Source organism: Takifugu flavidus, chromosome 1, assembly GCF_003711565.1.
Source record: "Takifugu flavidus isolate HTHZ2018 chromosome 1, ASM371156v2, whole genome shotgun sequence".
NCBI classification, from domain to species: Eukaryota; Metazoa; Chordata; class Actinopteri; order Tetraodontiformes; family Tetraodontidae; genus Takifugu; species Takifugu flavidus.
Window position 1 is genome coordinate 5,954,724 of NC_079520.1, and position 21,439 is coordinate 5,976,162.

The 21,439-nt window shown below is 43.9% G+C and overlaps 1 protein-coding gene across 2 annotated transcripts in view; it reads right to left on the reverse strand.

The window, feature by feature from the left end:
- Window positions 1-1,382: 1,382 nt before the first annotated feature.
- The window catches only part of thsd7ba (thrombospondin, type I, domain containing 7Ba), a 105,906-nt gene continuing 85,849 nt past the window's right edge, over window positions 1,383-21,439 (reverse strand). For both annotated transcript variants that reach the window (XM_057040559.1, XM_057040551.1), the window contains 13 exons: window positions 14,783-14,916; window positions 14,059-14,212; window positions 11,703-11,850; window positions 11,492-11,607; window positions 11,048-11,165; window positions 9,784-9,929; window positions 9,441-9,609; window positions 6,550-6,723; window positions 5,503-5,598; window positions 4,166-4,248; window positions 3,297-3,492; window positions 3,121-3,208; window positions 1,383-3,047 (listed from right to left, as the gene is read on the reverse strand). In XM_057040559.1, coding sequence (XP_056896539.1) covers window positions 2,963-3,047; window positions 3,121-3,208; window positions 3,297-3,492; window positions 4,166-4,248; window positions 5,503-5,598; window positions 6,550-6,723; window positions 9,441-9,609; window positions 9,784-9,929; window positions 11,048-11,165; window positions 11,492-11,607; window positions 11,703-11,850; window positions 14,059-14,212; window positions 14,783-14,916 — 1,707 coding nt within the window. In that variant the 3' untranslated portion in view covers window positions 1,383-2,962. The remainder of the gene's footprint in view (window positions 3,048-3,120; window positions 3,209-3,296; window positions 3,493-4,165; window positions 4,249-5,502; window positions 5,599-6,549; window positions 6,724-9,440; window positions 9,610-9,783; window positions 9,930-11,047; window positions 11,166-11,491; window positions 11,608-11,702; window positions 11,851-14,058; window positions 14,213-14,782; window positions 14,917-21,439) is intronic.

Genomic DNA, 21,439 nt, shown 5'->3' on the forward strand with positions numbered 1-21,439 from the left:
TTCGCTGCTGGACAAAAGTAAGTTAGTAAATTAGGCTACACGGAGGTGGAACTCAGTTGGAACTCGGGAGGTCTCGATCACTATCAATTATCCCTTAACTGCAATAGAACACTGTTGCTACAGCAACGGGAAAGCCAAAGGATTGCTTCCTCCCTTCTACTACTGCTTTATGTTTCAGGGCCGTGCAGAGCAGACGTTGCGTTCGCTGACTGAACACAGTGTGTTTGCTAAGTGGAGAAGATGAAAGGAGTCACATAAGGACACTTTAGTGCCCATAATTTCTCTGGAAGTGTATACTTATTTGTTGTGTTACCCACAGGGCTTCTGATCTCACTGTCTGTGTTACCTGCCGTGGGGGTAGAGGACCCAAACGCAGGCCAGGACACAGCGGTGGAGAGGTCAACGGCTTTATTTACTCGGGGGAGGGGGCACACAAAGAACACGAGGGCAGCCCTCCAGGGCTCGGGGAACAGGGGCGGCCCTCCAGGAGACACGAAGCTGGAGCGGCCCTCCAGGGCAACAGGAACACAGGAACAGGTGCGGTCCTCCAGGGAAAGCTGAAGCACGGGAATAGAATAAACTCAGAGCACCAACACACGACGGAAGCAACCAAACAGACACAACCTGTTTAAATAGGCAGCAAGATGTAAATTGCCTGCAGGTGTGCCCGCCTGCAGTGCCTGCTGCACCCAATTGTGCTCAACACCACCCCCTGCAGGCCAAAGACAGACACAACCCAGAAATCCCAACAGTCTGTTGATAATAAATGAGGATTGATGTCACGTTTTTATCTACACAAACCTGCAACTGTTTAACCTGAACAGTAATTTGACAACAGCTTTAGAAAGTGGCATTTGTTTAAACTGACATTGTTTACGTTCTCCTGTATGCGGATCAGGGCATCAGCTCACCCGCTCCTGAGGTAAGAAGCAGGATTTAACATAAATTTGCTAACGCCCCCCCCCCAAAAAAAACCCAAATCAGCGTGCTGTGAATGTACGGTGGGCAGGAGAGGGTTGATTTATCTAATCTCTAAAGATGTCGCCAAGGCTCCCTCCTCCTCCCCCCCCCCCTCTGATAAGACGAAGTGGACGGGACGAGATGGGTCCACGTCCCCACCACCAGACACCAGTGTTTTCTAATCAACCCCCTCTCAAGCAAAAGTGTCAGTCTGGAGCAAATTAGCTTGGTGGACGTAAAGATGTGAGCAGGGTTCCACTCCCAAGCTGCCAACGCTCTGCTATGATAATGACAGAGGACAAGATGAGCCCCCAGATGAGCCCCCAGATGAGCCTCGCCTCACCGGCTGCATCTCTCTGTGCACTTTTTCAGCTCTGAAGATCAGGCGAGGAGAGTCCAAGAAAGAGGAAACGAAGCTCGGCTTTATTGTCACATTTCCACAATTTATTTGCATTGTTGTCCAGCTCGTCATGTACACACAAGAGTAACACAAATATACCATAAAGAATGAATAAAAACACCTTTGGGGAGAGTATCTGGACCTTTTACCCAAATTGACTCTTGCAAGATGTTTTTTTCCCCTCTTTTAAAGTGGAAATCTGGCCAGATAATTGCCAAAACACGGTCATCTCACTCCAAATTGTTAGCATGTCACAGTCCTGCCATTCAACATTTACTTTGTGGGCTAATAAACAGCAGAAAGAATAACAATAAAAATGTCGTAGAACAGAATGTCTGCAAGGCCACTCGGATCTCCAAAACGGTTCAAACGTGCCTACAGACACCCGGCAACCTTCAGGATTTCAGATTTGCTGCTAAAATACATTCAGAGTCAGAACGTTCAATGGCAGCGGCAGAAAGAATCACAACCATCACAAAAGAAGAGAGACAAACGTCCAAATGTAAAAGATGACAATTAAAGAAAAAAGCAACAGAAAAATTAAGAGAAGAGAGTGAGAGAGAAGCTCAGCCATGAGAAATGATCCCCAGTCTCCGTCCACCTCAGCCTAAACTCGCTGCCACGGGCTGGAGTTATTGTGTATTCCTGTCGCTCCATTTGCTGACTGCCAGCCTGCAAATGTGGTGAAACCTTGATGGCACAGAACTGTTTCTGTTCCCGCAAAAATAACGAGAGAAAACCAGAATTAATTGAGGAATTTCAAGTTCAGTCGACTGAAAAATGAAAATCCTAAAAGGGCCCAACAAAGGGTGGAACCTGGGGCGATCTGTTCACGCCTGAGGGATGAGTGGCCGCCAGCATTTGGTATCAGCTGTTGTGTTCGGTGCAAAAATGGAAAATTAGCCAAAAGATCCGAAAAAGAAAAAGGTGTAAACAAAACTCGGGTCTGTCCAGGTTGCTCTCAGATGGTTCTTGGCTGCACTGAGAGCCAAACACCTTCACCAAATTTAGTTGTTGTTTGGAGTCGTCAGTGGCCGAGAGTGAGAATCGACTGCATCGCTGTGCTGTTGACATCCAAGTAAAGCCTCCGTTTGGTGGTTCACAAACACACAACATATGGCATCATCAACAAAACACAATCCCATAGCAACAACTTGCATTACAATTAAAACACTAGAAAAGTTGGAACCAAACCAAAGTGAATCAGCACTAACGTAGTGCATAGAGCATCTTGTTTATTCCCAGCTCCACATAAAAAGGCTTGTTTACCCAAAAGCCTTGTGACATTTCCGTTCACAAAGATCCAGCACTGATGAGACAGAGTCAAATGTCAAATGCGCCGTTGTTTCGTCCTGGAATGCCACGAGCGGCCGCTGCCAGCATCTCCCTCACGACACGAGCACGAGACAAATAACCAGACAGTCAAGTTGAACTTTGCTTTCAGTGAAGGAGGAAGCTTTCTCGGCTCCCATCAACCTTCTCTGATACAACATGTGGCTCTTTTTTTTTCTCTCCTTGCTGTAAAAGTGGCAAAATGGTCATCAAACAAGGATCTGAAGGCAGTTAGTGTCCTCATCGTGTCTCTGAGGTATACGAGTCTGTTTACATGTCCATGTCACCGTCGTAGGCCAGGGTCAAGGGTTTCTGCGGCGCGGGAGAAGAAGTCTTAGCGGGCTTTGACGGTGCACTACAGAAAGAAGGAAACACAATTTTCTTATTTGATTTTCATTGGTGCTAGCACAGAAGGCAAGGGTACGTACCAGAGCAGGAATGTTAACGCGATAATGAAGAGAATCAAGATGAAGCCAACTGCAGTCACAGCATAAACCCACAGCTTCACTCTGCCATCTGCGCAAAGAAAACCTTCATTTTAGACTCCGAGCAGCTTTACTGGCGCTCAGGAACGACTCCACACCTCTGTGTGAGGATCGCCTACCTGGTCCGATCGGTCGTAAGGTCCACTCATTGAAGAGGTCCTGGCCCTGAGAAGGTCGGGCTTTGGATCTTCCAGAGGTGGTTTTGACATCAGCTTTCTTGCTGCTGTCCACCCCGGGTGTTCTGGTGCAGTAGTCCAAGAAGCCGTGCGTGGTCATCACTTCCGTGTAACCCCTCTCACACCCACAGACTCCGCTCTGCGTTGGGAGGAGGACCAGGACCAGAACATCATTTACTGGGACAACATCTCTGCCTTCCCCCTGACATAAGACGCTGCTGGTGAATCAAGCTCACGTGCACTAGAACTGTTTTACCTCTCAATGAAACCGAGCGGGCTCTGCTGTCAACACTGCTTAATTTATGCCTGCTCTGCTCCTCAGGGTAGCAGGGACGGGCCCGTTTATCGGCACTTAGCCTCGAAAATGCTATTAATGACAAATACAAAAGCAACTATGGCACCAAAGCTGGTAAACAAACGCAGCGGAGCGGCTCCTTCCGTTGTCTAACAGGTCCACCTAAATAGAAGAGAACAATCTGGCACCTTTTAGAGCCCGATGAATCCATTTCCATTTCCTGAGAGCTGATATTTTAGAAGAGTTTGTGCCATTACACTGATGAGCATTAGCGGGGCAGCGAGGTTTCAAACCCATTCATTCTTATTTTTATGGGCGTGTCTGTGCAGCTGCATCCTAATCTTGATAGAGTTCCTGAATGACAGAGTTCACCTCCAGCTGCAGCATAGCGACCGTGCTTTACAACAACGGCGTCTCGTTCATCACAGTCTGCTTAACGCCACAGCTAGAATGCTCTGTTAGCAGGAAATGGAGGAGAGGTCGAGATGGAGGAGAGATCTCGGCTGCTATATCCTACCGGCGTGCAGTGTGAGAAGGGTTTGGTGCACGGAGGGTGGCAGTGTCTGACCGTGGTTGGCCTTTTCTGGGGGAAACACCCTCCTGGAAAAAAACAAAAAAACAACAGGTTCTCATTTCGGCTCCTCGGCACAGTGATCGCTAAATTAATGCACTGCCACACCTGACAAATGGGCTCGCTAGCCTATCACGGCCTCCGATCAATCCATGAACGGTTTTAATCCCTACATGGAAAATTGCGTGTCAGAATATTAAAGCAATGTCTCTGGGCTGCTGGCTTCCCTGCTGAGGCGGGACGTTCCTCCTGGGCTCACATTTACCTGCAACGCGTTGTTAAACCGATAGGATCACACTCCCTCGCTATTTACAGCATTTCAAGTTTGCCTAAAGCTTCTGTTCCCACAGCACACTTACCTTTGTTCTCTTCCTCTAGGCTTCCCACCGATACAGATGCGTGATTGTATTTATAAGGATTGAAAGCCTGGCGGCTCAGACTCGGGCTTATTGATTACTTTGGTTAAGAGGGAGAGGGGAAATCAATAGGGGCTGTGCTGAGAATAGGTAGATCAAATAAGGCGTTATATTTAACTTGGAACACTTCCCTAAAATGATTCTCCCTTTCTTTCTGCATGTGTGATGCTTTTCACAGGACACAGAGGATATTTACTGTACAAAACAGCAAAAATAGATTTATTAAGACCAAATACTTATTCTACCTCTGCTTGTCACTTGTTTCTTAACCATCACTTTCCTGGTAGTTTATACTTGCCGTTGGTTGTGAAATCTGTTGATGTCCCTTAATATTATCTTATTTAATTGTTTACAACTGTGTCATTCAAAATTAACACCATTGAAGCTAGTAAACAACTAATGGTAGAATATTTATAAAGTCCACTAGAAACAGAGCAGACTATTATTCTATTGGAATCTTTATGGACCATTTTCTATAATCCTAAAAATGTTGATACATTTTACACTTGAACAAAAGCAACGGTAATTTAATAGTCTAGAGAAGTATCATTCATTAAGTGATATTCTTTTGCAAATTATTTGATGAATGCCTAATCAAACATAACCCTGAATTGAACTCCAAATTAAACAGAATAAAGGTTATTGCAGAATCGGGTGTATAATTGCAGCATTGAGAAGTCTTACTGCACAATAACCACTTTTGTCTGTATTTCAGTAATTGTGCTTTTTTACCTACTTTGAGGATTCGTGTCTATTAAGCTGAAATTTCAGAGTGCTGAATAGAACTTGAAATAAAGTTCACATTTACCGCATGTTCCCGTTAGTGCTGTTACAGCCTGTCCCAGGTGATCACGTGACTCTACTCACCTGTGACATTGACACCGTCTGAGCGTTGACACCACACCACTCGTTCATTGTTGCTCCATCCTCCTGTTCTCCACTGGTAGCTGTGGCACTTTCCTCCTGTTAAAAAAAAAAATCAATAAAGTACAAACAGCAGCAACGTTAGGTCAGGGGTGCTCCTCAAATACCAAAGAAAAATGCCCTTCCAGTGGGCAAAATATTGTTCCTTTCTTTGGGATGTCAGGGAAATTAACCGCTTCCTTTGGTGCACAACAACATATTGTAATTCAATAGAAACGGGGGCACGTGCGCTCTGGACAAATGCAGCTTTGGAAGAAAATTAGATAGTACAAAGTGGCTGGAAACGTATGAAAGACACCTTTCATTTTCTCCATGAGGAAGCCTTTTATTTTGCTGTGGCGAACCGGAGGGGAAGATTGATCTGCATAAAGAAACATGCTGAAACGCTTGCTGCTCTGTGCACGTCCAGATCAAAGAAACGAGGCAGAAAATTACAATGGAGAGCATGAATGGGTACAGGGACGCATCCTCAACTCCTTTACAGTGTTTTTACAGACATATAAAAGACCATTGTAGCAACAGATACACAAGACAGTATTTGATTAGAATAAGCTCCCAAAATGTTGAAAAAGCCAGTGGTACACGTCTTTAAAGAAAGGAGCAGGTTTAGCTGTCTGTTTCGTGATTGCAGCTCCTCTTCGGTGGTAGAATGATCATAACCACGAAGGGCACAACCGGCCAGGTATAGGTCAAATGATTGATCTCTTTTTAAAAACATGAATCCAAATTTATGCAGTTTTATTACTTTTTATCGCGTTCTACCTGAAAAGCATTTGTGTCTCCTCGACATAAGTGCCCACGTATCCTTTTATCTCTGACTGACACACTAAAAGGCCATAAAATAAACGCTGAGGTGGGTCATTATTTCCTGAGGTCTTTACATGGTATCCAGGATACACGAGCAGTAATGTCAGTCATTATTATAGCTGCTTTATATTAGACACTACGTTTAAAAAAAAATGAAAGGCCCGGCTTTGTTTCATTTGGTACCTTTACACAGTCGGCTTTCATACACTTGATGTGGGCAGCTGCCTTTGTTCTCCAAGACCTGAATAATCACAGCTCTGGAACGAGCGTGGCGGCCGGTGGTTTCGAAACTCCGCCCCTCCAGGCAGGTCAGCTGGCAGGTGCTCCACGAAGACCAAACTGTTAAATGGCAGTCCCCTGCCGGCAGAAGACAAAAGGCAAAAAAAAAAAAAAACTTGCTGATTACTGCAGTTAATAACCGGCTCCTATCAACATGCCTTGAAAGTATTTTTTTAAGGATCTCCTTACAAGCTGCCCTGCTGGCTTCCATAGCACTTAAAAGACTGTAAAAACCACTTAGGCACACTTTAGCAGGGAAAAAAACATTTGTTTTCAAGCAAATAGCCAATTCTGGGAAAGGTTTTGGGAGCTAAATTGATTTGGGAAGCGTGGGTGGATAAAATCTGGTTGATGCATTCAGAGGGTGTAGCAATAACACCTTAATTCCTGCTTCCTTCAAGGTCAAGCATCAATTTCCCGCGTAGTCCTCAATACAGGGAGCGTGTGGAGATAATATCACCCACTTTTGCAGCTCCTCAGCCAAAACAGCCCTCGGATTCTCTGCCCCCAAGCCCCCACCCGTGAATGTGGATGGAGGCGCCTCATTATCTTTCATCTTTACGCGGATCTAATCAATCGGCTCCGACCTCATGCTGTGGAGGCACGCTGCGGGGAGCGCACGGCAAACAACGCACATATGATTTGTATCGCATACGCGTCGACAACCCCTGCTGGCCTCCCACACGGCTTTGCCACTTTCGTACCGCCACATGCACGAGCAGATATGTACACTGTACACACCCGCTGTCAAACACACATGGTCCTCAGCCACAGATCGCAGCACAGGCACGGTGACCGACGAATCAACATGGGGATCGGGGACGAAGACGCAAACACAAATTCAAACACCAGAAGATGTCCTCCAGAGCAGATGTATTCGGGACAGGCCTGCTTGGTGAGAGTTATGCCTAAAGAGATCAGAGTGATCTTCTTATCAGATGATAATGAGTCTGTTTTCCTTGGGAAAATCAGACCCGAGTCAGACGTTAGAAGCCGAACTGGTGGAGCCGGCGTGCGCATCGGCTGAGCGTGCCGAAGGCATTCCACACTGTGGAAATATAATGAAGCTTGACAGTGACAAGTGATTTAGGTCATGGCTGTCAGCCGGCCAGAGGCTCTTTTACTGGCGGTAAATGCTCCACTCACATCATGGTAGAGTTGGCACGTACATCCAGCGGAGTATCCCGTACAGATAATGTCCTTTTTTTATACCATCCTGACAGTAAGAGAAGTTGGGCTATTATCTGCATAAACTGTGTCTTCTGTAGGACACGTGTCATGTAGGAGTGTCCGCAGTCACAGTTTCTCCTTTATATTCACTCAAGGCCATTTCAATAGAAGTTACCATAACTATATGAAAAATAGAATGGATGGAAATCCACATTTGTTCTAGGCATTTGTTGGGCTTTAGTGCACGCTGGCCTTTTGCACATTTACGCATTCATTTACACCTCAAACATACAGGCAGTGGTAGAATTCCTCTCCTGCTGGGGCTCATATCTGTGAGCTGACCTCTGACTCTTCTGACACGTTCAGCTTTACATATTCAGGGTAACAAACCATGACTAAAACATTAGCATCTATGGAATATGTGTCTCTTAATCTCGTCTCTCTGAGGTGAAAAACAAAGTTAAGGGGGGGGGGGGGGTATTCTTGCCGCTGATGCTTGCTCAAGGGTCAGACTCTGGGTTTCTCCAGTGTTTCGGTCACCTTGCCTACTCCAGCAAATGGCACATTAATGAGCCAGAACAGTTGCACGTTTAATCTCCATGTAATTACTCATTAAATATTCAAACTCCTCGTCTCTGTTTCCACAGGACTTCAGTCCATCAGTGAGTCAGTTGACACGTGGGTCTTAACATAAGCTGCATACTGATTCTTTGCTGACAGTTTGCTATCTTGAGGCAGCAAGAGAAGAATGTCAACAACGAACAAAAAGACATTTTAAAATTGCCATACAGTTTGGTTGTAAACTAAAAAAAGCAATTTTGTATATTTACCTGCCCTGAGGCCCTTTCATACTTTTCTACAGTCACAACTCTAAGTTGTGACAAAACTCATTAGCCTGGAAACAAATCTGGCCCCTTTCACACACTCCTCCCCTAACTTTAGGTGCTGTCTGTGCATTAACCAACTATCATCACCATCCCTGTGAGCATCACGCGTTCTAAATATGACTGTGATGCAAAGAGTGGGCAGAGGCTCAAATAGCTGCGAGACAATTCTGGCAGTGTATGTTATAATGATGCTGTGCAGCAGCTAAACCAGCCAAACTGGCGTTATCTGAGGGGAGTTTAGAGCTCAAGAAGTTTTTGCATTTTAAGATCTATTTGCAATTTGAGGCTGCAGTGAATTAAGAAAAATCAGATATATTTCCATTTGCTCAAGTACTCTCATTTCTTTCATTTAGCCTTTTGCTCCATAATATTGTAGTGCGTCTTCAATGTTGCCATTGATCGATCACTGCAGACCGATGAGACTCATTAGTTTGCCTGCGACTGTTTCTTGATTTTCTGATCATTATTCAACAGCTGGAAATGTCAAAGATTTGGATGAGTAGACAGGTGCATTTAGTTACAGCACATTAGTTTATGTTCAAACAAACACAGGCACATGATTATTCATTATCCATCAAGTCAGACATTAGAAATGTTAAAGCAATTAATAACTCGTGCAAACCAATAGCACCACACTTAATAAGCTGATGATAGAACTGTAATATTGTGTGCAGGCCTGTATCCTATGCTGAGTGGGGAGAAGTAAAGCTAATTAGATGTATCTGACTGTAGGTTTACCTGGACAGGGGATAAAGCAGGGCTTCTCCATCTCCTGCTGGATCGCCCTCAGACGTCTGTCACCACACAAGTCCTCCGGCACCGGCTGAGGGGCTGACTCGGGCCAGTCCCCCCAGTGGACCACGCATGTCAGGTTCCGTCTGTGAAGCCCCTCACCGCACTGAGCGCCCTGCACGGATGCACAAACACGCGTGACATTTGTGAGATATTTTCTGATGGCATATTTATGCTGAGATGTCTGAACGCTGGAGGGTAAATGACAACATTTCTAATTATAAGTTGGAGGCGTTTGTCAATATGGTGTTTTGTCCATCCATCTGAATAAATAAATAAACAGTCGTACCTCCAGAGTGCATGGAGACCAGTCACTGAGCAGCCACCTGTAACAAGGCCTTATGGGACAGGGTTTGGTCTGAGTCAGCTGGCTGGGGCACGGCCGACCCTCCTCGTGTGCCTCCTGCAGGATTCTTCGAGTGCGCGTGGAATAAGCTGCAGAAAATGAAAGCCAAGAAAGTATTTGTCGGAAAAAAAAGGAGCAGGAGAAATTCATTTCAGAAAATACATTTAAAAGAGTGTGAATTGTTTGCATTAAGGATTCATAAACGCCCCACTACACACATATGAAGCTCCGTAAGAAACAAATCACCAGCAGACGTGTATGATGATGATTTATTTAGGGTTGACGATGTCTGGGGAAAATGTTTTACTCATGACAAAGAGGAATTAGTGCAACAGCTCCATGCATCTGTGTCACAGCGCCATTTCATGCTCACATCAAACTATTTTCTGTCATTAATCATGAGCGAAAGAAAAAGTTTTATGGCGACAGCTTCATTTGTTGATCCGCAAAGATCAGGCCTGGAGCAGCCATCCGGCCAAGACAAGTGAGTAAAGACGCTGCTCTCAGGCAAACACGGCCACAGGACAAGTTTAAAATCAAACCCACAGTGTTAACGTTAGAGTTCTGACAAAAAAAGATCCTTGCGCTGTCTGACACAGATACAGCAACTCAAATCCCATAGCGGGTCTGAGCTGACGGCAGTCGGAGCCGAGGGAGTGGCAGAGAGAGTCACGGCGGCGGCGACAGCAAGCGTCTTAAATCTAAAGCCCGAGTTGAAGCGCAGCGCTAGCCCGAGGTTGTACCAAGGAGTTATAATCAATAATCAACCACATTTGATTGAACAGCAACATTTTTATCCAGGTTTAATTATTAGCTTTTGTATATTGCATGAGGTTATAGCTGTCTAATTGCACTTTCAAAGTACCATTATTGTATTTATGAACAGTGAATCATTTATGACACCCGCAAAGGTCACTTTCTTAAACTATAACCTCATAAAGCAAAGTGTGAATTAATGATGAGAAAAACTGGTGAGTGATAATGAAGTGAGAATATTAATACATACATTAATGAAGAAAAAACAGTGTGGCGCACTGCTACTCCGTATAATGAGGCTGTGAATTACATATACTGATAAATATTAATACATTCTAATATATTCCTGCTCAACTCAACAACTCTGAGAATGCTTGACTTGGAATAATGAGGCACATGAGATGGACTGTGTGTCCACTTGTGTTCTTGTCTGCAGGTTCCGTTTATTTACCCTGACTGCCACACGTGCGCGAGCAGTCTGTCCACGGTGTCCAGTCTGAGAGTATGCAGCTGATGGGACAGTCCACCACACAGCTCTCTGACAGCGTCCACTTGTTGACCAGACCCAGCTGCAGGATAAACAGCAGACTTGTGAGGACAGTTGGCTGATTTTGTTTGGAAAGAGTGAGGGTGTTATATGAGAAACAGGCTGCAGGACAGTGTGGCTAAAGCAAGTAGCATTTCAAGTATAACAAGGTTATTCTTGTAACATGACTACTTGCTCCTCATTTCAATTTGTCATGGCAATAATCGAAAACTTGTGCATGTCACACTGAGAGTGATGAAATTCACACTCAAGGAGAGAGCCAGACAACTGGTGCTCAGTGTCTACGAAGGCTGGAGGTTAGACCCTTTGACACAGGAAGTGTATCGTTATGATCTTTGCATTTTTTACCTGCTCACACTTCTGCGAATCCACAATTTTTCCATCGCTGCGAATGCAGTCGAGGAGACGCAGGCGGAAACCCTCCCCACACGTGGCATGTTCACTCAGCTGGCATGTACTCCAATCTACGGTCACACGGCGCAAACAGAGTCAACCGTAACCACTGAAATAATACCGGCTTCAGGAGGTGAGTGGCACCCTGCTGTGCAGATGATCCTACCTGAGACTCTGTACCGATGGGTGAAGCAGGTGCTGTTCAGGACGCAGGGCTCTGACTGGACCAGATCCGGGCAGGGTGGGTCTTGTGGTGACGCTGGGGGTCGAAGGATTTGTCTGGTCCTGTTCCTCGATGTTTGGTAGTTGCAAGGCTGTGAAACAAAACAAGGTAAAAAAAAAAAAAGACACGAATTTATTTAGATCTAAACTTACAGTAGATTTAAAAAAGCTTATTTATACAACAGCTGAATTAATGCTGCAGCAAAGATTAGAAATGCTTCATTTTGTTATTAAAGCAACTGTACTGTTACTTATGTGGTGAAAATAGGTTTGATTAAATGCTCTGTACTTATTGAGGCCCTATATGTGTGTGTGCGTGTGTGTGTGTGTGTGTGTGTGAATACCCTTTAAAAGAATCTTCAGATTGGAACAAACTGTGAATATAAACTTGTGTCTCTGCTCAGAGCCTAAGAAGAAATCAGCTGGCCCAGCAGGAATCCGCCTACTCCACTCAACACTAGACTTCAAATCAGGGTGGTCATTTAAACGTTCAATTAGCACTTTATTCCTCCATTAGTTCATTCCTCACACCTGCCCCCACCGCAGTCTTGATGTCAGGCCCCCGCTGTGACCATGAATTTCTGATAAACAATCACATGTCTCACCTTTAGGCCGTGCACTGTTTTCTTCCCATCTTTCCACCTCCACTGCTGGACAATCTGAGCAGCGTGCCCCTCCCCTGACTGCCATATCCATTTGCGCCTTATTCAGCCGTATGCACAGATTTTTCATGTCATATTAAACCTCAGGGCCTAGAATTGTCGGGCTCGAGCTTTAAAAGTGCCGTGATAGAACCAATTAGGTTCGGATATGAATTAATCTCGTCTGCTGTAGGTTAATGCTGACACAATGAGCATGTAAGCACAGTAACATTATGCAAATCAATCGCACACGTTCGCTCTTGCTTGGTCAGAGAGAAAAGTAGCCGTGCAGATTGGAATCACTTCACCAGCGTTGCTTATTACTGTAACTGGGATCATCAGTCTTCTCCTGAACTGAGTGAAAATGGGTGTGTAAGGTTCATCAGTGGTGCTAAATCAGAGTGAGTAAAATGACACTCCTGTGCTCTGAGAAAGGAACTGATCAAATGTATGAAATAGATCAGATCAAATCCGGCCAGCCAGCGTGTTTGTGTTGTGCAGAGTGCCCTCTTTCTCTTCATACCCAGAACCTAGAGGAGATCACCTTCATTTTTACCTCTGAGAAACTGCAACAGCAGCTTTATAAAAGTTTAAAATCTAATCCTGACCTAATGTTGCATCATAGGAAATAGCTTAGCCTTACAATCTTTGCACTGGTTATTTTATTGTTTTCAAGCACATGCTGAATTTTGCACACACACAACTAAATGCAAAAAGATTTTGGCTTTACGGCCACCACGGATCACCATAATGTGGCTTTCAGTGACTAAAGCCTGAATCAGAACCTGGTTAACTCACCAGAACCTCCCTTGTTCAGGTCTGTTCTGTTTTCTAAATCAGACTCGGTTGCACTAAATGTCTGTGAATCATTTTGTTGCCACCTGTTTCACCTCCCCTGCTCCTCCTCTCCCACCTCCCTCTGTGCTCCTAGTCCATTAATAATAAATCATTTTTGATGTCAGTTGTTGTAGGAGCTATCTGTTTTGCTAAGTCCACGTACACAAACATATAATGACAAAATTCTCGGAGGGGGAAAATTGGACTTATTAATTAATCTCTTAATAATCTCTCCTTCCTGTCTCCAGGTTCCAGACCTTTGAAGCATTATATTGGACAAGGATCTGCGAACCCAGTTATAGTTCTTGGAAACCTTTGGCGAGAAATACTCGGGAACATATCCTGCGCAGTCTTAGCCTCAGGGCTAACCTTGGATGGAAAATAGAAGAACAACAATTCACGCTCTGAAATCGTGCCGCAAAAGCTAAGACACAAAAAGGTCAAGCACTTGTCTTGATCTTTAATCACAAATATTTCCCCTGATTTTTTAATGATAATGCAACAATATCTTGAAGATTTGTGTGGAGGAAATTCAATGAAACATTGTTCTATTTTAAATCTGCTATCTAAGATAATAAACTGGATATATGGGGAATAGGAAATGACATGAATTGACTAAATAAGAAGGCAACATTCAGAAATGAGCAACAGTGGAAAGACTTTATATTCATACATTTGTTAGCTGTTGAGTGGGAGTGTGAATATTGCATGGAAAGAAATTAATTCTTACTTCGGTGCTAGTTCATGTGTAACATACATTACACAACCTGATATCAAAGTGTTTAGCCGCAGGCTAAAAAAAAGCCAGTTATTTCTTCTCACCAGAGGACAGCTGCTCCATGGTCCCCAGGCTGATGTGACACAGTCTTTAGGACAGGCGAGGAAGCAGACCTGGGCTCTGGACGGCATTTCCTCTTGATCACATAAACTCACATCCACGCCGCCGGCCTCGCCGCTCGTTCCCTTCTTCACACACCTGGCAGAGCAGCAAAACACGTCTGTGCAACTGGCCTCTGGGGCCCACTTAGAGCCCGACTTGCGCATGAGATTTGGCTGCTTCTTCATTTGCTCAGAGGTCTCTACAGTGTGTGTTTACTTGGTCATTTGTCTTTCTACATAGGCCTATGTTTGAAGAGAAGTTTTCGAACACTGGAGTTTTGCATAGTTTTGCATAGTGAGAGTCCAATGGAGTTTTGGTCCATTAATCACACAGTATTTAAAGCCTGGCCATGATTTAGATCAGTGCTGATCCTGCGGAAGCAAAGGTCCACCCTTAATCCATTGTTCCATTTTTTTTAATTTATGTCTTGTCACCTGGAGGACTGTCCTGGTCTTCATCAAAAAATCAGCCTGGCTCCCCAACTTCAAATGTGCTATAAATGAATTTCAAGTCTCCCTTAGATTCATTGACTGGTAACTTCTGACTTGATAAACAGCAAAGGAGAGATCATTTAAATCGGTATTGTTGCCTGGCTGTTTGCAGCGTAGATTTATTCCTCCCGGTGTGCCAACCCAGCGAGATGCCGAGGCTGGCTGACTCACTGACCTGATCTTGCGGCTCTGGACTCCCTCCCCGCAGGCTGGCAGGTCGTCCACAGCGTTAATAGTACAAATGGACCAGGATTCAACCCGCCACTCATACTGGCTGCAATCACTGTGGCAAGGCACAGCTTCATACACCTGCAGGCGTCCGTAAGGAAACACACACAATTAGGGGCTTGTACCAGAGGAGCGCAAGAAAGCAGACGGGTGAGGAATAAATGTACATGCATGCAAATCAACATGCAAACAGAGTTAAACATGTTGGGATGTAGCTGTGATAATGAGGAATGAGATGTCTCAAAGGTTAAAAGCAGTTTTTTCCTCTGAAAATTGCAAACTTCAGTGTAATTTCTTGTCTGCCTTCAATGCCACCGTGTTGTTTAATGTCAGCTCTTACACTGGCCTCTGAGTGCGGTCTTTATTTTTCAACATAAAGCTGTATGCATGCTAAGGTTGCTCTGCATGTGACGCCTGCAGTTCCCAGTGATGAAAAATATTGAATACTGGCAATAGACGTGATGACCTGTTCATTTGAACTGAACAATTCCATTACAAGTTCTTTTGCATCTGTGCGCATTGTCCCTTTGTTTCTGGTGGAAAGCTTACAATAACAAAAGACACACACTTAGTTCAGCCTTGGCATTCTGAAAGCATTCAGACCAGGCCTTAACGACCCTTCACGCATCATTAAAGTCTGCTAAACACCACAGCTTTTACCTGTGTGCACACATCGCTCAGCGGCATTCAGCCGAACCAGTAAATAAATTGAATGCAATGCAAATGCAGCATCATGCAGCACTTAAGCAGCCCCCGGTTAGCCGTATAAGTCCAGAGTGTAACCAAAATTCGCAGCTGCTTTTAAAGAGGTGTATTTACACTCAAGTGGAGAAGGCACTTTCAAACAGATGCTAAAAATCATTCCATCAACAAATTGTAAAAAAGCTGTGCGGAATGAATCGAATGCATATTCATTAAAGAGAAAAAGTGTCCCTTTTTTGAACGATAAATTTGCTGATGTAAAAAAGAATACGTCTTTTCAAATTAACATCAAATTTTTGCCACTGAGCGGAACCTACAGTTCCATCAACATTCCTCTTTTTATACTAATTTAACATAAATCTGGATTTCTGCTGCCTCTATTGACCCATTATTTTTCAAATGTTCATAAAACCTGGTTGAAAAAAATTATGGTTGATAATGAAGTTACCCGCAAGGCACAATGCGAGATAAGAAATAAATGTACTCATACATTTGTGGTATATGGTTAACTGTGATTAAACCTCCTTTTAGGGAAGTCTGAGTCTGAAAAGTAAATCTCCACTCGACCACTCAGCGATATCAGCGCTAAACAATACAGGAAAATATGAATTTCGACAGAGGAAAGATGATGATGGAGATGGCAAAGGGCACTTCCACTAAATGCCTCAGGCTGTGTTGAGCTTCTTCATCCGAAACCACCAGCAGAGTTGCGCACTGTCGGGGCAAACATGAGCACGATGGTCCCGCGAACACACCTTAAACACTCAATCTATGCAACAATCTGCCATCGTGAAAGGTGTCCTCAAGAGGACAGTTGGTGGAAAAACTATGACAAGCTATAATGAGTGGGATGGTGTGGAAAAAGTGTGTGTGTGCGGGTAGTAAAGAGAGAACGAGGGTTGATTATTCCCTCCCCTCTGGGCCACACAGATGCCTATTACACACCCTCATCATCTCCCATCTGTCCCTGCAGATGCCCCTGCTGGGTAAGCTGGCAACTATATGACTGGAGGAGCGCAATCATAACTTAGTAGCTAATTTCCATCACCAAAATTGTCAACATTCTTTTTATTCCCAGCGTTGTTTACCTTCACCAACACGTTGGCACAGCGCACTATGGCACATCGCGGATCTAATACGTGCAGAAAAGTAACGTCAGCAGAAAAAAAAGGGCAGCAACATTTAAAAGACACTCTGGCAGATGTAATCAGAACATACAGAGCAGAAACTCTTGTTAAAAAGTTTGCTAATTACCATCTGCTCTTTCGTTTTTATTTGAGTTGAACCGCCAAGCTCGTGTTCTTTAAGTGCACACGGAAAAGTTCTACCAACAAATGTAATGACGTCCTTAATGTTCTCAAGAATGTGACTGTTAAGCAGCACAGATGGGATGTCGTCCGATTGTCATTAGGCTCCCTTGTCTACTGTTCTTTCTGCTGATCCAGGGGTCGCACGAATGTGTAATTTAGACAAATCTGGCATGCATTTTCTCATCATTATCTAAAGCAGAGGATGTAGAATGAACGGCACTGACCTGAGCCTGCGTAGATGTCCATATTAGACGTGCATGGCAAGCCAGAAGTTGGGCAGGGGAGAGAAGAACAATAATATAATCATTAGTTTGTATTTTGCCTGCAGTGACAGAAATACTGCATTGGGCTCTGCAGCAGAGGATGATTGAGTATTTCATATAGAGTGAATCCAGCAGAAACTGGGTGTTTTGCCAATCTGAGTGATTCATCGCGTGGAGATAATTTTAAAACGCTGCAGTTGGTTCCAACAGCTGTGCAATAGCCAGACTTGCAGCTGAAGGCAACTTTGAGAAATTAATTTTCCTGAGATGGTGGAATGAATGAGCATATGCTTTGGGAGGCTCCACTCTCCGTGGCTAAATAACATCGCTAAAAGTGCCTGATATTGTTGAAAACAGATCAGCATAGATGTCTGATTCATTTACAGTAAAATCAGACGGTATAAACATTTTCTGCGTCACCTTCTTGCATAGAAACTCATCCATTACTTGGCGCATCTGAATTGGACAAGCTTGGGACCATAATCCATTATAATGAAAGAAAAGGCAAATGAAAGAACCACGCTACACAGAAAAGGATGCACATCCTTGCATCCTTGCACGTGCCATTGGAATCAAAACAGATTCCAGCTCCACTTCCACTTTCATCCAAAAGAAATGAAAACACTTGCAAGGACTTAACGACAACCGCATCCAGAAAGAGCAATGGCATAAACACGCTTAAACAGCAGCTATCACGCACCTATGACAACGCTCAGCACAAACACACACAGCCACTGACTCGCCCTCCAGCAAGGATGCTGTTTTATTACAAACAGTAGTGGGGAAAAAAGGACGGCGAGCCTGGAGAGACTCTTTTTGCCATCACGCAGCCACAACTTCAAATAAACTGGCCTATTACTGTCAGCAGGCCCACAGATGAGTCAGAAAAACAATGGTTCCTCTGAGATGCGCAGCAGGATTTATTCTCATGTGATGCCGACCTCTCAAAAGTATCCGCGAGTCAATCATTTGAAAATATGGAAACATAGAGTAGAAGCAATTAGGATGCCTGCCTGCAAGCTGTAGTTTTCTGAAAACACAGTAGTGGTCATGGACAGGAGGACGCCAAATTGTTTGGATAAGAAAACAGACATGGAAATGCAGACACGAGAGTTTAAACATAAAAATAGTACTGTCAACTGTACTGGCGAACTAGTAAACACGGAGGGAATAACAAACATTTCATTTTCTTTTGAACTGTCACGGTGATGCCTTGATATTTCCCAAGTCCTTGCTACAAAGTTTGCAGCTTCTTTTTTAAAAGATCATTTGACTGTAGATGCACTGAACAAAGCTTTATTTATTAAACACACACACACACACACACACACACACACACACACACACAGAGACACACACACACACACACACACACAGATACCCTCTCTCAGTAACAAATGCTGCTGACTATGCTGCTATAACAGTTTGGCATATTAATCTTCTGCAGCTTAGTATGTTTGCAGGTTGCTTAAGTGCTTGTTGAGTACACGCAGCTGCTAAAACAGAGAGATCATCTGTGTCAATATTGGTCCTCAGATGGGGGGACTTGAACTGGATATTTCTATAAATCCAAACACGAGTGGACAAAAACTCAGCCATCAGTTCAATAAATAATGTTCGCTATGAGCGAATCTTAACTTTGTAATCACATTTTGCACTCAAAATAAATGGAACCCCTCAGGTTTAAGCAGAAGACTCTAACTTCCTTGATTCCTTGCAAGATCGCCGTGGTTGCCCCCCCCCCCCCCCCCCCCATGGTGGCCCCTCCTGTCAGTGTCAGGACGTGTGCATAATTACGCAATTTATTTCAAATCTATTTCTACCTCAGAAATAATAATGCTTTTCTCTCTAATATATTAGCAGAATCATTTCACAAGCACTTAACCCTGGAGCAGCTTTTAATAAAAGCTAAGGTCAGAGATCTTTGCCTCATACTCAAGCAATAAATGAGGGACATGCACTTTATTGCCAGGGACAAGAACTCCATCTCACAGTTCAGGGAAGTACAGTATGTCTGCTTGCCTTTTTGGCTTATAAAAAAATAAATGTGAGTACATTAGCCAAAGAGCTCACTTGAGTTAGATATCAAAGCCGTGTGCTGATGTTTTCAGGATGATATGATGTGAATAAAAAGATGTCATTCTGAACAGTGGAGCAAACAATAAAGATATTTAATAAAAGGGCGCACGACTGGTGACAGCAAGTAAATACTGTATAAATTCAGTGTGTTTCACAGTGTCAGTCAGTGGAAAACCATACATTTTGAGCAGTGCGTCTTTTTTGACATATTGTTTTCATACTCTTTTTTTTCCTGAAAACTAATTTAAAGGTGGGTTGAAGAGCTTTTGTCAACCAAATTTGCAATTTTTCCAAGATTAGTTATTGAGGGTTGCAGCAAAGTAGCAGGAAGAAATGTGTCTCAGCTCTGGAGCCGAGCTCCATCCAGTGAAGGCGCTCACTGCCGTTGGTGCAGCCTCAGTGGACCACCACCACCTGGATGCTTTACGTCTAATGTGAGAGGATGCCTCACTTTTTGGGCACGACTTCCAGGGATGAAGGCTACAAACCCAAAGCAAGCTCTGCTCTGGGTTAATCACACCCCACCAACAGCAGCTGGATTTAAAAGCATTCTGCAAATGCAGACGCACGTTAACCCACAAGAGCACTTGTCCACAAGAACAAAATGAGACACAAATAAAGAAAATACATGTTCTTGCTCTGAGACTACAGTCAGCCACTGGTGTGCACCTCACTCTGGGCTGTTGTTTATGACTGCAGAGAGCATTCAGATGGCTAAAAAAAGAGACTTGATTACTAAGTGCTGAACATAACATATAACAGTTTGGACAGGTTTTATAACTCTTGTATTTTCAGTCACATATAAAAAGGTTTGGACTTCTTCACACTGCACTGATTCAGTAAAACATGCAGATTAGAAAACATTAAGATAATATTTAGTGCAGCCAAATCTCTGCTTTCCAGGTTGAAATGCAGGCATGGACTGTTCTCCACAAGGCATTTATTTATTTACTTATTTTCTGGAGGGATTGTTCCCTGGAGTAGGGTAAACTGAAGTTCAACAGCTAAAAGATTCATATAACAATTCTGGTTGTATGAATGTAAAAGCTCCTCTTGCTGTCAGTCAGCGAGCGGCGTTGGGGCATTCATGAAGACCTCAGCTTTTAAACATGTGAACGCGTGAGTGAGTGGTCAAGTATCACAGAACAGCTTTTGAATGTTTATATGAAAAAAAGGAACATTTGAAATAATAAGCCCAAAGCTGGAACAAACAGCAAAAATCAACTGCTGGCACCAATACAAAAGGCTGAAGGCTGGACATCAATATCTGCGCTGCATGGGTGTTTCCAGTGGCGATCACGGTCCTGTAGCAGCTCAGTGGGAGGCAATAATCAAACCCCCTCAGTAAATGAACAGCTGTAATCAATTGTATTTAAATGATTTCTAACCTTTTCCTTTGCCTGAAGTACTGAGAGAAAAACAGCCTGTAGCGTCAGCAGCCACACACTGACCTTTACCAAGAACACAAACACCCTCCTGCTGCATAGATGACATGCACCAAAGTCAAGCTCTGAACACTTCATTTAGTGAATTATGACTCTGATTCTGCTACTAACAGTGATGTGGCTGATAAAGTCAAGTGTGAATCCAGACATTTGACCTCCAACAGCTGAGAGCTTTGAGGGTTTAATGACAGTCGCATCTTTGGCAGCAGTGACAGCAAGCATGACTACTTGAAAATCTGACTGCAAGACTGATGATTAAAGGTTATTTAAGGCTCCAGCAGCTGGGAGGAGCAGACAGGCGGTGCAGCTTCTGCAGAGCTGGAAAAGGTGCCCCTCAAGCACCGTATGCATTTTAGATGCGGATCTTTCAGCTAGAGGTCGGCTGCGATCCTCGCTCTGACTTCAAAAAGATCACATGCTCTCTACAGAGTTTAAATATTAAATGCTTTAAACGTAACTTCACATTCTCGCAACCATGGAGGGGGACCCGCATTAATATTTATATAAATACAGAGCTTTTGGGCAGTGATGTACACCAGCAAATATCAAGGAAATTAGAGCGCAGACCAACTGATCTGCCTTCAGTAGATGAAGCATCTATAGAGGAGGTCCATGGTTCAGGTTTCAGTGGAGGCGGCAGATTGATGATAGCAGACTCATGATAGTCTAGACCTTCAAAATCTTGTAACTAAAGACCATTTTGGAGACAGGCAGAACCTTGCTTTCTCAGCTGCAGCCAGTTATTCTCACAGAATCGTTCAATTTGTGGAGTAGACTGATTTTGTGCAGTATATTTTATAGTGAC